Genomic DNA, 23,988 nt, shown 5'->3' with positions numbered 1-23,988 from the left:
GAGGTTGATTACTGAACAAGGTGTGAGTGAAGAGGGCAGAGGGCAGAAGACAGACTGAGGAGAGAGAGATGACACAGGGGGCGAGGAAGAGCACACGAACTAGGAAAATGAATCTAAGGCAAAGGGAAAACATACTAGAATCATAACGGAGAAATAATCTAACTAACACAAAGAACACACAAGGAGTAATTAAACATAACTGAATACTAGGAGAAACAGAGCTAAGGTGAAACAAAAACTGATCTAATAAAGAAAGAACTAAGAGCACCGAATAAAAATAATAGAACCAATAACTAAGAAGTCCAAAAACACCACTAAACACACCCAGATCCTAACAGGAAAGCTTTGTAGGTCTAGGTACACAGTGTCATTTGGCTATTCACACAATTTTTTTCTATGTGCTGTGTATAAAAAAAACACTTTTCAAATATATTGCTTTTAAACTACTGTGTCTATTGAGTTTGAATCTGCAACAGCCAAACTTTTGGACTGACACAATGACGCTCTTTCTTCATCAGATGTACATTGTCTTCAGCACTTCTTTAAAGTCTGGTTGCATGTCCACATTCAAAATACCAACCCTGAAAACAAGTTAAGCTTTTCTTCAGTTAATGATAATGTGGAAACTTCCTCATTCTGGAGCTGTGCTTAACCACACACTTTCCACATGTTCTGGACTTTGACTTCATGAGAGACTTACTAATTATCAAACTGCACTCTTTGTTGACCAATGGTGTGTTGTGCACCCTGACTCACCACAGATCAGTAATAATCCTAATTGTGCAGTGTCAATGTAAAAAGAAAAAAAATATTTTTACACAAGAAATGAAGGTGCGGCAAAAGCAGTCTGAAACTTTGACCTGAAATCTTAATTTACCAGGTGAGAAAATATGCCGACACAGAGTGTGAAAAGGCTTGCTCGGGCTTCCTTTACAACATACACCTATATCAAGAGCATGACGCACACTGGACTTTGTGTGCTCTCACATGTGTTCACTCACTGTCAGACAGCAGCCTGAGCTTGAACTGTGAACATGTCAGTGAAACTGGAAGGCAACATTTTAGTGACTGGGACCAACAGAGGTATTGGTTTGGAGCTGGTCAAACAGCTTGCTGAGAAGACAGCGAAAGAGGTTCACATCTACGCCTGCTGCAGAGAGCCTGGAGGAGCCAGAGCTGAGGTAAGGCAGCTCCATAGATTCTTGTCATAGTTTTCAAATCCACAGCTAACACATACCAATACTGCTTCTAAAGGGGAAGCCTGGGGGCTGTTTATGGTTTCTCACTGTGGAATAGAATCTTTACCCTGGTTATTTACACACACTCACTGACATAAGTTATCCACGTGGGGCTGAGGGGAATCATGCTACAATCGTGATTCAAGCTCTGAGAGATCTTTTCATATGCTCCTGTTCAAAGATTCTTCAAATTTATGAGAGAGTCCTAAATCCTATCTCTACACACAATAAATCCTGCGTTTTAAGAAAAGCTGTATTATTAAATTATGGAATGTGATCTACTCTAATGCTCTGAACTACTCTACAACCCTGAATAAAATGTTAATCTTGGTTTAGTATATTTGTGAAACAATGTCTCATGGCTTCAACTTTCATCATCATGATATCTTTGTATACATTTTTTCATTTTTTACATTTCTTGTTTGGCATTAACTAACCTGCCAAAGTGTAATGAAGACCGTAGTTATAGTTAAATTCTTGCTAAAATGATACTGTTGTTATTCATGAAACACAGCATGGTATCAGACCAGAATGACTCTTTTGGAGCTTTGCACATAATCAACAACTTTTTAATAGGATGTATTTTCTATTGGATGTAAGTTGTACCCTACACAGGGGTTAAATTTATATGGAGGGTCAGAATTACCACCACACGTTTGCACGTGTGTACTGAGAACCTTTTGCTCATGACGTGTGCAGTATAACTATCAGTTGAGGGAGTGGGGGTGGTCAACTACCACTGAAGGGGTGGCCATGGTTCAGCTGTTAGACTTGGTCTACTTCTAACCAGAAGGTTAGTGGTTTGATCCCAAATATGCCCACATGCCAAAACATCCTTGGGTAAGACACTGAACCCCACATTGTCCCTGATATGTTCATATGTGATTGTAGAAGAAAAAAGTGCAAATACTGTATATAAATGGTGTATATAACAATACATTATATTATAAAATATATTGACAGTACTAAAATACATTGACAGTACTAAGTAAGTTAGGTCCCATTACAAATGATATGTATTTTCATACCATAACAGGGGTTAATGTGGGTGTGCATGTATATATGTCTGCATTTGTGTGATTGTGTGTATGACCCATGAAAATATTTTTTTCACTCTCACAAAAATGTCTTTTTCAATTGTCACAGTTGAGAAAACTAAAAACTAACAGTAACACAATATAACTATAATTTTATTTATAGTTCTGATGTATAGAAGAACATAATACTACCATGTATATTCTAGATAACCTAACTGATTTGCACTCAAACACATAATTAAGAACTGTCATAGAGAAGAGTGGCCACTTGTCAGACCACATTTCGAACCCCGGGATACTCACTCATTGTGGCTCATTGCCAGTTATCGTAATTGTTCTTGGTCACAAAAATGCTGAAAACCACATCACACATTCATAACAATTTAAGTCCATAGAAAAACCAACTGCAGTGACAATTACTGCTCTACTAATGACTTTGATGAAAAATGTTTGTTTCTATGAGCCTTTGCACTTGCCAGCATGAAACAGTCCATGCTCAAAGCCACCTCCTCTGCTGTTGCTGAAACACATTTCAGGCCAAAAGGAAGGCAGATCAGTCATGTTACATGATGTGCTGACACTTTTGTTCAGAATACCTGTGAGACGCAAATCTTTTTGATTCTATTTAGATCATGGTGGAAGGGTTTCCTGGGGTTGTACACTTAAGTCTGCCAGATATCATTCAATGGCAGTGGTTCAGTTAGACGCCCTTTTATGGCAGAAAAGAGTATTACAAACATAAACTCTAAAAATTTTGACTTCACTTTGTTTTTGTTTATCTTTCATGGCTCCTTGAATCAAAAGAAAAGATTTCAGCAGACTTTCCTGTCCTCTCAACCCCCAGCTGGTCGAGGAGGATGAGCCTGGTTCTGCCAGAGGTTTCTTCCTGTTCAAAGGGAGTCGTTTCTCTCCACAGTCGCCTCAGGCACTCTCAGGACGGGAGATTGGACGGAAGACAAGTTTCGGTGCAATCTGTTGGTTTCCTTACCTGGGAAACTGTTTTTGAATTGGCTCTATATGAATAAATTGGATTATTTTTTAATCTAATTAATTGTATATGATTACAATGAATTGAACTCTAATTGACTCAAATTGGACTGTATCTTTGAAGTGCCTTGAGATGACATTTGTTGTGTTTGGCGCTTTATAAATAAACTGAATTGAACTTAGAAAACAGATCACCAGAAGTTTTTTTTTTTTACTGCCTGCCTCTCATGGCTCTTAAAGTGAGAAAATTAAGCTAACTGAATTGGGTCAGACTTAGAAAATGAATGCAAAGAAATCTTTTTTTTTTTTCGCTTGCCTCCTGGGGCTTCCGTTCAAACCCCTGAATGCTGCAACATTTAGAAGTGCGTTACCTTCTCTGGCTCTTTCTGAACATCCATCTATCTGTCTTTTCATTTATCCTTCGTCTGTGTTCCCCGCAGGCACTGAAGGAGCTCACCTCTCAATATCCTGGAAAGATCATCGTAATCAAACTAGGTAAACACAGAACACCCTCGTACAATATACGGTAACCTCGTGGATACTCGAATACACACTTACACCATTTAAATGAATTAACCAAAAATTCAATATGTTAAATTTTAGGCACATTTTATCACTTTGATTCACCAGAGAAATCCTTTCCAGGCACTTTAATAGGAAAGTATCAAGTTCAGTACAGTCCAATTCAATCAAATTAATTTTAATCAAACAATTTGACTCATGTAGTATTTTAGAATAGCTTCTCAGCTGCATATGGTGTGTTAAGTACATGGCCAAAGTCCCCTTACAGCCAAACACCATCACTGGAGTTCTAAAGCAAATGCAAGAGAATACATGACAACTTGACTCAGGGCAAGGATTAGTGTTCTAGGCTGTGATCAACTGGTTTAACATATCAATACATAGATGCCAGATACGTTTTGTCCACATGGGGATGTCCCAGTCCATTTCTTGGGCAATTTTTAGAGAGTCTGACACGTCAAAACACGTCTTATTGGGTTGAAACATGGATGCTTTGTGCTCCCAAACCTGTCTAGGCTACTATCATTAATGCTACCATTTCATCAATTTACTGAAAGTGTTATGTTTTATTGGCATAATAGTAATATAATTCTATAATAATCTAGATCTTAACTCTAATAATCCCAGGGAAGTTCTGCTGTTAAATGAGGTTGCCACAGCTAGGCAGAGGCACTGAATAGATGGATACACTCAGAGAAAGCTGAGCACCCAAGGGTCCTTAAAAGCAAATTCAATTTGACCCAGTAACACTGCACATGTACAGAACAGTAATGTCAAATTTCGAGCAGTTAACTGCTGTGGTTTCAGTTATGGGCATAAGTGTGATGTAAGATCAAAACCAAGACATGCTCTCTCAGTGGCACAACACTTTTCTCCCTTCCCTTGGGTTTAGGCAATAACATTACTTCGGTACAATTACAAAACAGTCTTTTTACAAAACTGCTGTGGTTGCCATTTTACAGGTTTGACGTCTGGATGTAAACACAACATGTTATGATGAAACTATGTAATTTCCTGATTAACTTTGGGCGTTAACATCACTTGGCTAGGATTAGAAATGGAACATGGTTATGACCAAAAAGCCATAATTTTTTACAGAGTGAAATAGATTAGATGCCATTTTTACTCTTCACATGCAATTACTTTATCAACCACTAGATGTCGCCTGCCTGCCTGGACATAAGCTACATGGGCACGTTTTAAGTTTTGTGGACGAGGACACTCTCTACAAAACAAAAACGGAATAAAACATCAAACCGTATATGGATTGTATTTCTAGTGTGCTCTTCTAGTCAAGCTGAACACTACAAGCCACATCCACACATTCATACACACATAAATTGATGGAAGGCCACTTTCTTCAAAATATTTTATTAAAAAAAGACAAAAGGTAAGGCAGAGATTGGTCTAGACATAATTAACTGGATATGTAGAGTCGTGATTTGTGTCCTTGTGGCAAAGCAGATGTCTTTTTGGAATCTATGAACTTTATTTATGATCAATTGTTTCTTCTTTTACTCTCTACTTTTCTATCTAGACTTGGTCTGTAGCCCTACAGTGTTATATTTAGTGTCAGTTCACATGAGAGTGGGCTCATGGTGTAAAATGAATGAGCCCACATCCTTGTCAGGTCTCACAGCAAAGTTTGAAAACATTCTCAGCAGGCAGTCTGTTCTTTGTATGTACATCTTTATTCCATTTGTATTCTTGCTACATTTTAGATCTCAACCACCACTGACACAGTTGGATTTATATCCCTCTGTTACCCCTGTAGTTTAACGCAGTCTCAGATGTTGAAATCTTTGCTGCAGCTTTCCACAAAATGCGTGTCAGCAATTTGTTGCATGTGATTGTTAATGTGAGCTATGTTAATCAGACTTATTGAATATGCAAAGTGGTGTTTAAGCAATCCTAGAATTCTTTAGACATAATATCAAAGTTGGATAAGGACAAAAGATGCCATATGCCTGAAAATATCAACATGAATATCCAAGAACTCTTATCATCACAATTTATTTAACTTAACTTATTGTTGTACTTTACTGTGTGGTAATGCTAAATATCTGCATGTCCACCTGCAGACGTGGCAGATGAGGACAGTATCTCAGCTGCAGTGCAGGCTGTGAGGCAGCACATCGGGACTGGTGGTTTGAACCTTCTAATCAACAACGCTGCCATCAACAAACCAGCTCCGCCAGCACCATTAATGGCCACTGCAAAAAAGGACATGATGGAGGTGTACGAAACTAATGTCGTTGGACCATTTATTCTTACAAAGGTGTGTTTGTCTTTTTTTCTGTCCAGTTCATTTTTTTATTTACATAGAGGCAATTCACTGCAAAAAGGCATCTCAGGGGACTCTACATAAAGAAACCCAACATATTCTTACCATTGTCCATTTCTTTCTATTTTTCTCAAAGGCATATTGTAATTGTAAAAAAAAATCATAACCTTTCTACTGCTGAAAGGACAGAACCTACAGCTGTTGTATATAACGATCAGGGGTTTATATGACAAATGAGGTACTTTTAATCAAATAATATAACAGAAATGAATGATAGTAAAATATAAAATTTCTAAAGGAATGGAAGACTAAACCAATTAGATGTACAAAATTAGCTTACTCATTGAAGAGTTTCTTCAACATTCTTATACACATAAATAACAGATTTAGGTTTATATCATGAAAAAACATGCAAAAAATCTAAGTGTATCTAGAATTTTTGAAGGAGTTTCCTTTTACAGTAGATTTGTTGTTGGTTGCTTTTCTTTCACTCTGCAGTCCAACTCTCCCAAGCTGTCACAGCTTGCTTTGCTTTTGTTCCATTGTGCCTCTTGGTAAATAGTAGTCTAAGATGTTCTGAAATAATAAACATGATATTGCTTAGATGTGATCTAGGCAAGGCAAGGCAAGGCAATTTTATTTATAGAGCACAATTCATACACAGGGCAATTCAAAGTGCTTCACAGCTACATAAAATCACAAGAAGGCAATAAAATCATTAAAAAGAAATAAAAAATAAAATAAAAATAATATAAATATAATAAAAACCCATTAAAATAATCATTAATTAATTAAAAAGTGAAGAGTGCAGATAAAATACTTTCAGGTGTCATATGCACAGCTAAATAGAACTGTTTTCAGCCTGGATTTAAACATTGTCAGAGTTGAGGCCTGTCTCACATCTTCTGGAAGACTGTTCCAGATTTTAGGAGCACAAAACTGAAACACAGCCTCAGCTTGTTTAGTCCTGACTCTGGGCACCAGCAGGAGACCCCTCCCTGAGGTTCTCAGAGCCCGAGTTGGTTCATATGGCTTTAACATGTCAGAGATGTACTTTGGCGCTTGACCATGAAGAGACTTGTACACAAGCAGAGCTGTTTTAAAGTCTATTCTCTGAGCGACAGGAAGCCAGTGCAGAGACCTGAGCACTGGACTAATATGGTCGTATTTCCTGGTTCTAGTCAGGACTCGACAGGGCCGGGGTGGGCCATTTTCTCAGTCCGGGAATTTAATTAAAATACAGGCCACTCTGATATTTATTTAATTGTGGTTGTGTTAAATGATTTGCATGATTTAGTCTACCACCCTACCACCTCGTGGTATGGAAAACTGGAATGTAAAGCAAGTGTTCGGTTCGTTTACACACAGCAAGCACGGGACATGAACGTGTCTGCATCTGCATTCGTGTTCAGTTCGAAATGGATAGAAATCAACAAGAAAACAGATTCTCCCTTTCACATCAAAGTGTCGTGCCCGCGCGGTGTCCGGATAAGTGCTCATTGCAACTTGAAAATAGAACAGTCTATTCCCTGCACAGGCGTGAGCGGGCTCAGCTCACATTATAATAAATGGGAGGGGAAGGCTTGAACATGAAACATGATGCTGATTCCCGCGGATAGAACGTGCGTGCAGACTCTCCAGTAATTAAAAAAGGCAACTAAACACCCCAACGTGCTCGCGCTGCCCCTGACCTGCCATACTGCCCCTGTCCCTGCGCACGCGAACCATGTACAATATTTGCATACAGCCCTTCTAAATAATTATATTTATTTTAATTGCATGTTTGAGATGCATTTAATAACAAATATCAAACAACAAATGTGATCGCCCCTATTTAATATTGCGTAACCACATGTGCGCGCCTGTGGGAATGCAGGCTACAGTTGATGAGGAGATAAAGCGTTGAGCAATTGTTCATTAGAACTGGAATGTAAAGAAAGTGTTCGGTTCTTCTTCGAATATAGGAATACACTTCTAAATCATATAAATTGTGAGATTTTACATATTTAACAACAAAAGCTGTCAGATGACAGTTGAGTTGACATTGCAAACGTTCGCCACGTTATAGCCTATTTGATCAAATTCACAACCAGGCCTATTATCCATATCTATCAGTAACCTACCAGCTTGTCTTGAGAAGATATCTGTCAATTTGGCACATTTGGCTGCCACCTCCTGTCTTTTTTTTAGCTTAGCCCTCTCTGTTCCACCTGGCCTCTTTCTCGCTCTGTGTCGCGCCATTGTTATTTAAAAGACAAGCCATGGGCCAAACCATCTGAAACATTTGGGAGGAGAGAATTCCCTTACATGGTAGAACCTATTTAATCTGCTGTGATGCAGCAGGCGGCTGCGCTGCAATGGTGAATTTATGCAGACTACAGTTGAATTGATATTAATGCAAGAATAAGATAAGTGACAAAAATTAGTTACAACTATTTTCCCCATGGGCCAAGCAGCCCAGGTTTGGGCCGGGATAGGTCCCGGATAATACCATTGCCAAACCGGCATTGGGACTCGAGCAGCAGCGTTCTGGATGTACTGCAGCTGTCTTACAGCCCGTTTAGAGAGCCCAGTGAGCAGGCCGTTACAGTAGTCTAACCTGCTGGAGACAAACGCATGGATCAGTCTTTCTAAGTCTGGTTTAGACACTATTCCTTTGATTCTAGCAATGTTTTTTAGCTGGTAAAAAGCTGCTGATGTTACAGATTTAATGTGGCTGTTAAAGTTCAGGTCTGAGTCCAATATTAACCCGAGATTTCTAACTTGATAGTTAGGTTTTAGAGAGAGAGTCTCAAGGTGACTGATAACACTTTCTCTTTGTTTCTGTGGGCCACAGACAATGATTTCAGTTTTGTCTGAGTTTAGCTGGAGGAAATTGTTTTGCATCCACACACTGATCTGTTCGATGCAGCGACACAGTGTATCTACAGGCCCGTGTTCTCCTGCCGTCAGTGACACGTAGATCTGAGTGTCATCTGCATAGTTGTGGTAGGACACATTATAGCTGCGTATTAGCTGGCCTAGTGGAAGCATGTACAGATTGAACAATACGGGTCCTAGGATTGACCCCTGGGGAACCCCACAGGTCATTGCCATTTGGTCTGAGACACCAATTTCAACAAAATATTTCCTGTCCTCCAGATAGGACTTGAACCAGTTTAAAGCAGGACCAGAGATTCCCACCCAGTCTTCTAACCTCTGTAATAAGGTCGCATGGTCAACTGTGTCAAAGTCAGCACTCAGGTCCAGCAGAACTAAGACTGAGACTTTGCCTGCGTCTGTGTTCAGGCGGGTATCGTTTGTCACCTTGATCAGAGCTGTCTCAGTGCTGTGGTGGGGCCTAAAGCCTGATTGGAAAGTATCAAAAGCATTGTTAGACAGGAGAAAGTCACTAAGCTGTTGTTATACAACTTTTTCTAGGACTTTCCCTAAGAATGGCAGGTTTGATATGGGCCGGTAGTTGTTCAATACTGTGGCATCAAGATTGCTCTTCTTTAGAAGAGGCTTAATGACAGCAGTTTTTAAGGCCTTTGGAAATGTTCCAGTCTGGAGTGAGATGTTGACTAGATGAGGGAGTTGTGGTAACAAACTGCTCAGCACAGACTTTAGGAATCTAGTGGGCAACTCATCAAGGCAGCACGTTGATGAACTCAGACTGCAGATGGTCTCTTCGACTGTTTTGTCAGTAACAGGTGTGAAATGTGTCAGCTCTAGGTGTCTAGCTGGCTGCAGAGTAGTTATTTGTGTTGTGGAAATTATTGCATTTTTAATGCCTTGAACTTTGTCATTAAAGAATATTGCAAACTCATTACACTTAGATGTAGAAATGAGTTCTAAAGGCAGTGAAACTGGAGGGTTTGTTAATCTGTTTACTGTAGCAAACAGGACACGAGAGTTGTTACTGCAGTTTTTGATGATTTCAGAAAAATAACTCTCCCTTGTTCTACGCAAAGTCTGGTTGAACAGACCTAGCTTTTCTTTGTAAGCCTTATAATGAACCTGGAGCTTTGACTCGGCTCTCCGGCACTCCCTTTTCTGTGCCCTGACCGACTCTTCTTTCCTCCATGGCGCCCTTTGCCTACTTTTAACCATTCTAACCTTGACAGGAGCAATGGTATCCAGAACATTTAAGAGACTTGATGTGTAAGAGTTCAACAGATCATCAACATCAGAACACAGGGTGTTCTCAAACCTAATCATTTCCATAAACTGTGTCCCTGTTCTGTCATTTATGAGTCTTCCCCGAACAACTGCAGACCCAACTGCTGATTTGGGTAAAGTAGATAGGTCGAAGAAAACACAAAAATGATCAGATAAAGCAACATCGACGACATTCACGTTTGAAATAACAACACCCTTGAAATGAGCACATCTAGAGTGTGCCCTCTGTTGTGGGTGGGCTCAGTCACATGCTGAGTTAGACCAAACATTTCAAGGACAGCAGTGAGCTCTTTAGCTTCCTTGTTATGCGCTACGTCCACATGCACATTCAAGTCCCCTGTTATGACTAAACAGTCAAAAGCAGTGCACACAATTGAAAGTAGTTCAGTAAAATCATCAATAAAACAATTCTGTGGTGGTTTATAAATGGTGATATAAAGTATGGAAGATTATTTTATCTCCATTTTGAATGACACATACTCAAATGATGAAAAAAACCCAAATGACAACTTGTGGGTGGGTATATTGTCCCTGAACATGGCACAAACACCCCCACCCCTCTGGTTTTCTCGTGTTTCAGACACAAAATTGAAGTGAGGTGGACTAGACTCAATCAGGACTACATTTGCTGTGTTTTTGTCGAGCCACGTCTCAGTTAAAAACATAAAATCAAGATTGTGAGAGGAAATAAAACTATTAATTAAGAATGATTTGTTACTTAAAGATCTGACATTGAGTACTGTGTGTTTGAGATTAGTTATAGTTGAACTGGACGCTGTGTTCTTGCAAGGGATATGGATAAGATTTCTCTGATTGGACAGTCTGATTGTCCCTCTCTTCACTCCATCCTTGGACCTCTGGTTGAGATGGTGTTTACCAACACAGAGGCCCTTAGCGTCCTAGACAACAGCATTGACGCTGTTGGAAATGACAGCTGTGGGCACCGGTGGTGGGGGCCAAGCTGGGGGGGCTTTGGTCGATGGAGTAGGCTGGGGAGGGAGAGGGGCTCGATGCTTCTTTGAGGAAAGAATTCTTGATCTTGCCATGTTTGGCGTGAGAGGAACCATTTTAATCCCCGATTTCACCAAGCTTTCAAGGTGATCAGGAAATCTCCTGGGTGACGGTGGAGAAGAGAACGATGGTGAAACATCTCTGGAGGGTGTAGATGCAGCAGGTGGGTCCCAGGCCTGTGGTGAGGCCCGTGGTGAAGGCGATGGTGGAGCTGCTGAATCCTGTGTTCGGGATGCTGGAGGTGCTGCTGTGGCTGCTGTGGCTGCTGTGGCTGAATCCTTTGCTGGGTCCTTGGGTGGTGAGGCAGGAGCTCTTCTCTGGCTCGTCTTCTCTCTCGGCGGCAGCACAGGACCCGGTCCTGGTCCTGGTCCTGGCCCTGGCCCCTTCTGATGCCTCAGAGCGTGGAGAAGATTATCCGTCAGTCGTCTCACTCCACCTCTGTTCAGGTGTGGGCCTTTTCTTTGAAACAGATCATCTCTTTGCCAGAAAAGATTAAAGTTCTCGATGAAATGAGGTCCTCTGGACTCACAGACTTTGGACAGCCATGTGTTCAACTGAAGCAGCCGGCTGAATTTGTTGATCCTCCTGTCGATGTTTGGGAGAGGTCCACTTATGAATGTTGGTATTGTCACTTTATCAAGACTCTCAAACAGTTTCTCAAAGTCTTTTTTTAAGATTTCAGACTGATTCTCTCTGATGTCCACTGCACCAACGTGCACAATCAGCTGTTTCACCCCTTGGTGTTTTGCCAGTACCTCTGGTAGTAATCTTGTGATGTCAGAGACAGCGGCACTTGGATAGCTGCATGTAACCATTCTGTTTATGTTTATATTAGATATGGCTCTGTCTCCAAGCACAAGAGTATCTTTGACCTTGACACTCGGCACAGTTTCTCTGTCCATCTGCTGCTTTGTACCGTCTCTCTGTCTGTTACACTCAGTCACATTTGGCTCTGACAGTGGTAAAAATCTGTTTGTTAACTTTATTCCGGGTGATGTTACATATCCTCTGTTGATACCAACAGTTTGACGATTCTTCGGCTTAGCACCAAGTCCGTCATACGTGTCTTGGAAAAGACACAGTATCATTTAATCTAAACAGTTGCTTTTAAACTTTGTTCCCAAAGTACACCACAGGCCAAGTTAAAATGCCATGGCATATATATTGAAATTTGTGTAAAATAAGTACTGATCGAGCTCCTCAAATCAAGACATAGTGCAGCTGTAGCTCAGGAGGAAAAGAGTTGATGGTTTAATCCCTGGCTTCCCTGGACCACATGTTTAAATATCTAGACTAGATTAGAAAAGTGCCACATAAATATATTTATTGTACAATTTATTTACATACATACAGGGCAGTCATGTCCACATTCTGTACAGATTGGACAGCTTCCCACCATTTTAAAATAAAGAGGCATTTCGAGTGAGAGATGAAGCATCTATGTCATTATTTAGAGAACAAAAAGTAAGACTAAATGAAAAACAGTGTGTGAAAAAACAAGTGAACCTTTACTGCTTCCACCATAGTGTGAGTGTGAGCACCTCTATAAAAGCAGAAGTTCTGTCAGCATTCAGGTGTGTGTTAACACGATGCCAAGGAGGAAAGACATCAGCAATGATCAAAGAGAAGCAATTGTTGCTGCCCATCAATCTTGGAAGCGTTATAAGGCCAACTATTTGGAATCCATCATTCTACAGAGAGAAAGATTATTCACAAGTGGAAAACATTCAGGACAGCTGTCAATCTTCCCAGGAGTGGACGTCCCAGCAAGGTCACCCCAAGGTGCCATGTTTGAAAAAAGAGAATTGAGTACAGCACAAGTGTATGCGTCATTATTATGAAATCTTCCTACGTTTACTGTATCAGAGCAGTGATCTCGGCTCTGAGATTTTGACTCCAAAAATTTAGCCTGATGCCGTTCATGTAGAGGAGGTGGCTGATGGTTGCTCCACTTCAGGTTATATGAGCTTGGTTTCCATTCTTGGATGATATGAATGATGATGTATGTCCCCAGACCTGTAGACATGGCTCCCTCTTGTCATAGTATTTTTTAAGCAGCTCATCAATTTAAAATTGTGGTTAATGCATCCTGTGCATATGCTGCATCTGGCTTTAGCTCATGTCTTTCACACATGTAAGAACTGTGGTAGCTGCTGGCTTGTCTGAATTGGTATTTGAACCACTGATCTTCTGTTCCAAATTTGGCAACATCATCGTGCTCTTTCAGTTTCTCATTTGCCCACTGACACTCCCTGCCCTAATGGAGACAAAGCATGTTTCTCAGACATTAATGTGAAGTCCTCGACATCCTGTGCACTAACAGGGTATCCATCACTTATGTTTACAGATATGTGGACTGTAGCAATATCTTTAAGAAAGTCTCAATAAATCCATAAAACTTATTGGTACTTATTGCCGTTGAACTGAAGAAGCCTCTGACTGAAGACAACCTACTGTTTAATCGACAATGATGATGTTGTCCATTATGTTGATTAGCCCAAACAGATGCTGCAAAGCAGATTGCACTCTCCACTACAGACTTTTCAGAATCAGAAACAGTTTTATTGCCAAATAGGTTTACACATAGGGAATTTGTTGTGGTGTGCTGGTGCTTTGTTTTCCAGATAATTAAATAAAAACAACAAATAAGAACAGTAAGTAAAATTGAAAGTGAAAGAATTGAACAAGTATGTACTGGTATAGGTACAGGTATTGTGTAGAGGGGAAGAAACTGTTCTTGTGGAGTGAGGTTTTGGTCCTTATGGACCACAGCCTCCTGCCGGAGGGGAGTGGGTCAAACAGTTAGTGTCCGGGATGGGAGGGGTCAGCTGCCATCTTTCCTGCACGTCTCAGGGTCCTGGAGGAATACAGGTCCTGGAGACTTGGGAGGCTGCAGCCAATCACCTTCTCAGCAAAGTGAATGATACGCTGCAGTCTGGCCTTGTCCCTGGCCGTGGTAGCAGCGTACCAGACGGTGATGGAGAAGGTGAGGATGGATTCGATGATGGCAGAGTAGAAGTGCATCATGGCCTTTGGCAGGTTGAATTTCTAAAGCTGCCTCAGGAAGTACATCCTCTACATTCTCTGCTGGGTTTTTTTGATGAGGGAGCTGTTGTTCAGCTCCCAATTCAGGTCCTGGCTGATGATGGAGCCCAGAAAGTGGAAAGACTGCACAATGTTCACTGGGGATTCACAGAGGGTGATGGGGGCAGGTGGGGTTGCGCTCTTCCTAAAATCCACAACCATCTCCACTGTCTTTAGAGCATTGAGCTCCCGATTGTTCTCCCTGCACCAGGTCTCCAGATCAGTCTCCCACCTGTAAGCGGACTCGTCCCCGCTAGAGACGAGTCCGATGAGGGGTGGGTCATGCGTGAACTTCAGGAGCTTGACAGACTGGTGAGTGGAGGGACAGCTGTTGGTGTACAGGGAGCAGAGTAGAGGAGAAGGAACACAGCCCTGAGGGGAACCAGTGCTGATGAGCTGTGAGTCAGAGACGTGTTTTCCCAGCCTCACGTGCTGCCTCCTGTCAGACAGGAAGTCTGTGATCCACCTGCAGGGGGAGTCAGGCACACTCAGCTGGGAGAGCTGCTCCTGAAGCAGAGCCGGGATGTTTGTGGTAAATGCAGAGCTGAAATCCACAAACAGGATCCAGACGTAGGTACCTGCGGAGTCCAGGTGCTGGAGGACGTAGTGGAGGGCCATGTTGATGGCGTCTACTACAGATCTGTTGGCTCTGTAGGCAAACTGCGGGGGGTCCAGGAGTGGATCTTCTGCAGCGCACAACCTCGCCACAGGGGTCCCCCAAGGTTCAGTACTGGGGCCTCTTCTCTTTGCCATATACACCACCTCACTGGGCCAGATCATCCGATCACACGGCTCATACCAATGTTATGCTGACGATCAGGGTGCGATTTGCCGGGGGGGATGGGGGGGATTATCCCCCCCTCTGGTTTTTATCTCTGCTGGAAAAAAGATCCTGCTAACAACAAAATAAACCAACAAAAATGTTGACATGACAGGCAGTTGTGACAGTTTTCTATAGTCTACATAGGCTACTCACTTTCAAAATGGCCCGACGTGGCTGCAGCTTTGGGTTAGCTTTGATGTTCACGAAGGTCCGCAGCAAATTGTATACAATAACAAAGATCATGTACGCAGTGCGCATACAGTACGCTGTGGCCCGTACCTTCTCCTCATTCTTCTTCCTCCACAGACTCGCGCTTACATTATTGGCCGTTTCAAATGCAGTATCACGTCTCTTTTGGAGAATTTCGAGGCATTTGATGTGTGAATGGCATTTTCCATGCTTGTTAACTTTATCATTCAGCTTTTTAGCTGAGCTGATTTTAATGCCGTTCACAAATGCTGGATCAATGTGAAGACGCTCTTCTGTGTTGGGGCCTAAAGATTTCACTTCAGCGCAAGCTGCACATTTTACTCACCCATCAGTTGAAACGGAGTTCAAGGAGAAAATCTCCTCAACTTGCTTTCTGTCATCTCCACGCTTCCCGTCTCAACAGCAGAGTGTGAACGTGGATTTAGCGCAATATGAATAACATCCTTACTGATGCGCGCAATAGAATGAACGTATCCACACTGAACAGCCTCCTTTTCCTCGCTGTCAATGGCCCAGATGTGCGTTCTTTTCCTGCTGAGAAATTCGCAGAAATGTGGATTAAAGAAGGGCGAAACGCGGCGGATAGCGCACCGACGGGAAAACAGAGAAGGCCACATGAACTGCGCCATCAGAGCAAACTGTTTATTTAGGATTCAGGCATTTTAGTGATTTCCATCCAAAGGGAGAGAAATATCACAAGCAATTGATGCAAACTTTTTGTGTAAGTGTTCATATTTAGTTAGAGAGATAGATGAATTAGGCTACTTTCTCTGTGTTCATTCTCTTGTTAAGCGTTCATTTTCATCATTTGATATCGTCGGATATTATTTAGCTGTTTCATAATTTTAAAAAACAAAACAAAAACACCAAGTGTTATTCATTTGATATCATCCAATATTGAGCTGTTAGCTGTGTTACCTTCATTTTGTGACATGATTAAAAAAAACAAAAACAAAAAAAAACATCCCCCCCTCTGGTTTTTTGACAAATCGCACCCTGCTGACGATCCCCAGCTCTATCTGTCATTCCCACCTGACGACCACACTGTCTCAGCACGAATCTCAGACTGTCTCTCTGACATATCGAAATGAATGAAAGCCCATCACCTCCAACTGAACCTCTCTAAAACCGAATTGCTTGTCTTTCCAGCCAAACCAACCATACACCCCAGCTTCTGCATCCAAACTGAATCCCTGTCTCTTGCTCCATCAAAGGTAGCTAGAAACTTGGGTGTCATGATTGATGACCAACTAACCTTTAAAGATCATGTTGCCTCCATCGCTTGATCGCACCGCTTTGCATTGCTAAACATAAGAAAGATCAGGCCATACCTAACCCAACATGGCACCCAGCTCCTGGTGCAGACTATAGTCATCTCCTGCCTTGACTACTGCAACGCTCTCCTAACTGGTCTCCCAGCCTGTGCTGTTAAACGCGGTGGCGTGTCTGGTCTTTGATCAGCCGAAAAGAGCACACGTCACCCCTCTGTTCATTGAGCTCCACTGGCTACCCTTAGCCGCCCGCATCAAATTCAGGTCACTGATGTTAGCCTACATAGTGCTTAATGTAACTGCTCCCATCTACTTGAATGCTCTCACAAAGGCTTATGTCCCAACTCGGTCACTCCGGTCGTCACAGTATTGTCGCCTAGCAGTGCCTACACCACACTTAAGACAATCCAGACTCTTTTCATGTGTCGGTCCACGATGGCGGAATACCTACCGAGTGCTACAAGAAGTTTTTACTCTTTCTATCTTCAAGAAACTCTTGAAGACCCAGCTCTTCAGAGAGCATCTCCTATCCTAGCACTTACCCTATACTTCACTACCCCTTCTACTGCACTTCTCTTTCTGTACTTCCCTCTATCTCTGCACTGTCACCTCTGTCACCTCTGACAGAGTCTGACTAGTGGTTTTCCTTCTATGTAGCTTATTGTTAGCTTTGACGTAAGCTGTAATATTATTGTCACACCCAGAGAATGGAGGACGCAGATGCAGGAGGTTTAATTCCAAGATTTTTATTGGAGGACAGCAGATCAACCAGTTCCTCGTGAGAGAAGCTAAATGGGCTATGAAATATTAATCTAAGAATATACTTTCCAAAAGTGGAAACGTACATCTGTAAAAATTATCAAACTCAAAATCACTCCACTAGCGGAGGAGAAAACAAAAGACCATGAAACTTTACTTTTAACTAAATGTCACTCCTACTGAGGAGGAAAACCAAAGAGCCTCTCCTAAAAATTGGAGGAAATATACTGTGAAAGATTTACAAACAAAAAGCCACTCCACCTAGGAGGGAAAACAAAAAGGCTATAAACAAAATTAACACTGTATCTCTTACAGGTTCAATAATATCAAACTTACTCTGGGAAAACAAAAATCACTCTTACGAGGATAAATATCACTGGGAACTCGGAAACGGGCTTGGCAAAAACGCTAGGATGATGCACTATACGGAGACAGAAACAACACACTGGCACAAGACAGGGGGAGACACAGACTCTTAAGCACACAGGGGTAATGGGGAACAGGTGGAATCATTCATACCACAATCAGACTGGAGCACAAGAGGAAGAGCAAGTGACCTGGAACGAGAGGGAAGTTAATTTTTCAAAATAAAACAGGAAACGACGAAACAATACATGAAACGACACAAAAACCCAACTTAACCTCACCACGGTGTGACAATTATATCCTCATTTGTAAGTCGCTTTGGATAAAAGCGTCTGCTAAATGCATAAACATAACAACATAAACAGAACAAATAGAATTTGGTTTATTCCTGGTCCTTCTAAAATCCCTAATCATCCCAATGGATTTTGTATGTAAGGCAAGTTTATTTGTATAGCACAATTCAACTACAAGGTGATTCAAAGTGCTTTACAGATACATTAAAACAGTGGAAATAAAAATTTTAAACAAAAAAGAAAGAAATAAGAACAATAGATAAAATAAGTAGTTAAAATGTGATTAAGTTTTGAAACTCAAGCTTCAAATTTGGAGCTTTATTCAAATTTGGAGCTTTATTCAAATGCAGCTAAAAATAGGTGTGTCTTGTTGTGTTTCAACAACGAGGCTTTCTTGGAGTTTGTTCCAGACATGTGGAGCTTAGAAGCTGAATGCAGCTTCTCAATGTCTGGTTCTGACTCTGGGAACTGATACAAGACCGGATCCAGATGACCTGAGGGGTCTGGAAGGTTCATACTGGGGTCAGGAGGTCACTGATGTATTTTGGTCCTAGACCATTCAGAGCTTTATAGACCAGCATCAGAACTTTAAAGTCTATCCTCTGATGGACAGGCAGCCAGTGTAAAGACCTCAGAGCTGGACTGATGTGCTCCACTTTTTTGGTCTTAGTGAGGACTCGAGCAGCAGAGTTCTGAATAAGCTGCAGTTGTCTAACTGACTTTTTAGGTAGACCTGTAAAGATGCTGTTACAATAATCAAGCCTACTGAAGATGAATGCATGGACTAGTTTTTCCAGGTCCTGCTGACACATCAGATCTTTTAACCTTGATAAATTCTTAAGGTGATAGTAGGCTGACTTTGTTATTGCATTAATGTGTTTTTCCAAATTTAGGTCTGAGTCCATCACTACACCCAGATTTCTGGCCTGGTTGGTAGGTGTATAGATTGGAGGTCTGTGGTGACCTGTAATAGTTTCTCCTTGGCTCCAAAGACAATTACCTCCGTTTTGTTTTTGTTGTACTCTCAAAGAAAACACAGGAATGATCAGACAGGCCCCTATCAGACACAGTAACCATTGAAATGCTCAGACCCTCAGAGATCAGTAACTTTAGAGTGTGCCCCTTATTGTGCGTGGCCTCTGTTACACTCTGAGGCTCTGTTTACATTAATTCATTTCACCATTTCTTCGTGTCGGCGTCTTGCAAACTATTTACATTTACACACAAACGGGGATCGGCTGATTCGCTAGTCACATGACTAATCAGCCATCACATCACATGATCGCCCTTGCTTTATTATTTATTCTTCGGCGACAACAACTTGGTCCACGAAATTGTCCCACCATGCGCTGCTTCTTCCCGGTCTAACCCAAAAGCGGCGCTCCATGTACGGCTTGCGTTGCTGCATTGGCTGGGTTCTCATCATAAAAGCTTGTTGAATCTGGCGCCTCCTTGCCACGTATTGTTGTGCACAGCGTACTACCAGCAGCAGGACATGGAGCAGGCTCCCATGCTGATCGTGGTTGTCCATGATTTCCATATTCTTCTCGATGACACGAATAGAAAGGAAGTGTGTAACTGAAGTGAAGCACGCCTGTTTGTTTTTAGTTTCCCAGCACTCAAGTCACATGACCAACGATACCAGCCGAGCGAATCAGGGAGGAGTACGTCCGCAGTAGCTAGAGCTCAGCACTGCGGATCCTCGTTTCTCACCGTTTACATCTGCTAAAATCAGCATCGTATGCGAATGCTTACATGGGCTCCGGCGTCTTTGAATCCTTCCACCTATGAAGTCGTATTCCAGTATTTTAATGTAAATGGACAGTGCATCCGCGATAGAAACGATATAGAAACAGATTAGTATAAATGGCACCTGAGTCAGCCCAAAGTTGTCCAGAGTGTTACTCGGGTCTTTAGTCCCTTTGTCCTGAGGGTTGTCCACATTGATGTTAAAATCACCAACAACAATTACACAGTCAAAATCAACACAGATCATAGACAGCAGTTCACTGAGGTAAGACACTGACTCCTCATTATCACTTCAGACAACCCCACTTTAAAACAAGCAAAATGTCCTTTGAAAAGGTCAGTTGTATCCATCTGAATAGCTTCCAACTTGCAATTAAGGAGGTAAGAAATTCTAGCAGGTAACTGCTGACAAAGCTTACCTATGCTCACGTTTCTTTGATCTTATGACACTCGTTAACATCTAGCCTATACTGTGAATAGCTTACAAATGGGGCTCATTGTATGATCTTAAAATAAGCAACATCATTTTTCAGTCTACAACTATTTGTACACCAGATTATTCAGTTTGTATAATTTCATAGTTTTAATGTCTTCAGTCTAATTTAACATTGTAACATATGATAATAACAAATACATCCATTACTCTACAGATATAGGGTACATTAACATCCTGGATATTTGATGTGTTATTTTGGTGCAATTGGTAAATCCATACATTCACTTCATAAACAGTATCAACTATGTAATAACACACTCGCAGAGTTATGTAAAGTATTACTAATAAACTGTCCAACTTTTCAGATGATTCTTCCACTCCTGCAGAGAGCAGCAGAAAGGTATTCTACTGACAAGGAAAATGGTAAATATCTTTTATATTTGAGTATACCAGAATTTGTATATTAGATAGTCATAAAGGAGGAAATGGAAGGAATAGAGTCAGAGCGTCATACCTAATTATGATCTACTATTCTACATAGGACATTTGGTCAAAATAACATGACTTAATTTTTTATGGTATTTTTGTTGTGCAATAGTTAGCACCATCTGCTCAAATAAGGATGGTTCCTGGTTCAAAACTCAGCTTTCAGAGTTTGTATGTGTGCTTTTAGAAACAAGTGTGCATGGATGTCTCTCTCTGTCTCTCTCTCTCTGTCTCTGGACCAGTGATCTGTCCAGGCTTTACCTCCCCACTTATTTCACTGCAGTGGGCATGGAGGAGAAATCGATGGACTTATATTTAAAATGATAGTTTTTGTATCAACAACATGTAGCACTAACATCTGGGACATGCCCGAAGTGTTGACATTCGGCCGAATGTCAACTCTGTGGATGAAGCCCCTCAGGAACAGTGGGAAGCATCTGAATCTTACAAAATAACACACACAGACAACAGTGTGCTCCCTGGCTTCAGGGTGCACAGGACAGCATGTCAGGAGAAAAATCTTAATTTAGTGAAAGCTCCAAAAGATGGAAACAGAGTGTGCTCTCAGGGACATAATGGCTCACTTAAAGATTATATAACAATATTTGAGAAGTTCACTCAATTTGAATGTGATTCTGCTGAGCTAGAGCTCCAGCATCTAGTGGTTACGTAATTAGTATCGGGTTGTGTCAGGGTAGGGTGGTGATGTAGGACACGGATGCGGACTTATAAAGGAAAACTTGGCTTATTAACAAAAAACAATAACAAAGTTCAAACTAAAAGCGCGGCTGAGCCGGATTCAAAAAACATAACTGAGAAAAACAAACAAAAGACTTTCATGGCATGGAATAAATAAATACTTAACTTTGGTCAGAACAGGTTGTGGCGTGGCATGGCATGAAGGGCAGGTGACAAACATGGCAGGCAGGGAAGACAAGCAAAGAACCAACAAACTGAGAGGGGAGGCGGGAAACTAAATAGGGAGTGAGTGATTGGGGACAAGGTGCAGCTGGTGGGGAATAACACAGGTGAAGTGAGTGAACTAATTAACAGAGTGCAGGGAAACTAAGGCATGACTAAACTTAAAACTAAACATGGACTGAAACTCAAAACCGTGACCTAAAACATGAAACTAAAAACATAAGTCCGTGGGCGTGATCTTTCTGCTTAATCTTTGGATGAAGCAGCCAAAAGCTCCAGAAAATAGAAGTGGATGCCTCCACAACCACCAGGATTATTGACTACCTGACAAACAGAACACAGTTTGTGAGACTACAAACTTAAGAGTTGCGAGTCTGAGAAGGTGGTCAGCTGCACAGGAGCACCACAGGGGACTGTACTCTTCCTGTCTCTCTTCCCTCTGTACACTTCCAGAACAACTCAGAGTCGTGTCATCTCCAGAAATACTCAGACGACTCTGCAGTTGTTGGGTGATGGACAAGAGGCTGAGTACAGGGAACTGGTTGACCACTTTGTGCTATGGTGTGAGATTATCACCTCATCTTGAACACAAACAGTTCATATGATATGATAACTATCTGTTCCGATAAGTGCTGCAACAATCTAATTTCCATTATACGAAAACGTCAACTCACTGTATGCCATTCACTCCAACATAAGAGACGAGATTCTGTGAGTTAATGTGGAAGTCCTCTGTATTTATGCTAACTCATCATTTAGGCTCAGAGCTAATTTGTTTTTAATGATTACAAACATAACTCACAGAAAGAAGGTTCCTGGTTCTAATCTTGACTGGGCTCTATCTGTGTGAAGTTTTCATGTTCTCTTTGTGCATGTGCGGGTTCTTTAGGGCTTCTCCAGCTCCCTCTCACCATCCAAAAACATGCTTGTCAGGTTAATTGATTGATTCTGAATTTTCCCTAGGAGTGAATCTGAGTATGCATGGTTGTGTGTCTGGTTTGTCTCTTTGTGGCCCTGTGATGGACTGGCGTCCTGTCCAGGGTGCACCCTGCCTCTCACCCAATGACCGCTGGGATAGGCTCCAGGCCCCTGCAACCCTGAACTGGTTTCAGTGGGTATAAAAAATAAATATTCTATTCTGACTATTCATCGCTCTTTCATCAGTTTGTCTGGTGAAGAATGGCAATCCTGTTAAAATTTTCTGTGGAAGTAGCAAAAACTAGCTCACAAAAAATGAGTCCAGACTTTAAAGATATGTCATAGACTGCTTTGTGATTTCCCACATACTACTGCAAAAACTAGAAATCAAGAACTTAGAACAAGTGACTGAGAAAAAAACAGGGACTTTTCTTCTTCTGCTGTTTTGTGCTTTACGGAGACGTGGCTGTGTGGATTAAAGGCAGTGGCGGCTCCTGACATTTTTTTTAGGTAGTGTAATTTCCCCCCGTTATGTCCATAAGTACCATAAAAGTCCATAGGACTGAGGTATCTTTGTCTAGGTAGCAAGACCATTTCCCTAACTTGTTTGTGCCTATAAATTCAGATATCAGATGTCAATTTTAGGCAATATCTCTTTTGTCCACCGGATGGCAACACTGAACTAGTTAAAAGTGTCAAACTAGGGAAATTGTGAAACCTTCAAAGCAAAACATTTGCCAGTTAATAATTTGCAAATCAGTTAATATTACACCTTAACCATTATTTATTTATTTTCCTCATATTGTTCCAGGATTCTATGAAATAAGTAAACACATAAGCTCTTAATGATAAGATTCATTCAATTTTCATTCTAAAGAATGTAATTAAAATGACAGCATATAAATCCAAGTCAAGTGTTTATAGAAGTTTTGGAAAATATGACTTAGAAAAGCATAACCAGTTGTCAAACATGGTTAAGTGCAGCTTACTTATGTGAGATTTCTCTCTTTTTTAATATAATACTGCACCATTAACAATGTGTCATTATACATTCTGCTAATATTGTCAACATTATGTAAAAGATTTAAATGACTGAGCACAAAAGGTTAAGTTATTTAGCTACATCAAATACTACCTCGAAAAATACCAGGGTTGGTGGAGCCCTGGGTTTCATCTTTGCCTCGCAAGGCTAGCTCGAAAATCCCGCAAAATTATTCCAAACTTCCTTCTCCGCATTAGTACGACGACTAAAGGGTACTTCTGTCAGAGACAGTACCGTATTGTTACACTCGCCACTCGCCATCTTCTTAGTGGAATGTTCATGGTCCCGCGCAACAGACATATGACGAAAGCCCGTCGTTTATGCGAGCACATAAACCCTCATAGAAAATGTATTGGGAGCATGATTTTTGAAAACTGACATACCATTAAT

General features: G+C 41.3%; 1 protein-coding gene across 1 annotated transcript in view; it reads left to right on the top strand.

Moving 5' to 3' along the window:
* The first annotated feature begins 841 nt into the window (after positions 1–841).
* Positions 842–23,988, top strand: part of LOC142383653 (C-signal-like) — a 30,232-nt gene continuing 7,085 nt past the window's right edge. The window contains exons 1-4 of the mRNA XM_075469279.1: positions 842–1,181; positions 3,703–3,757; positions 5,866–6,062; positions 20,597–20,654. Coding sequence (XP_075325394.1) covers positions 1,035–1,181; positions 3,703–3,757; positions 5,866–6,062; positions 20,597–20,654 — 457 coding nt within the window. The 5' untranslated portion in view covers positions 842–1,034. The remainder of the gene's footprint in view (positions 1,182–3,702; positions 3,758–5,865; positions 6,063–20,596; positions 20,655–23,988) is intronic.

The sequence above is a fragment of the Odontesthes bonariensis genome, chromosome 7 (assembly GCF_027942865.1).
Source record: "Odontesthes bonariensis isolate fOdoBon6 chromosome 7, fOdoBon6.hap1, whole genome shotgun sequence".
In the NCBI taxonomy this organism is placed as follows: domain Eukaryota; kingdom Metazoa; phylum Chordata; class Actinopteri; order Atheriniformes; family Atherinopsidae; genus Odontesthes; species Odontesthes bonariensis.
Note: the sequence above shows the minus strand (reverse complement) of the source record. Positions and strands in the feature narration are given on the sequence as shown.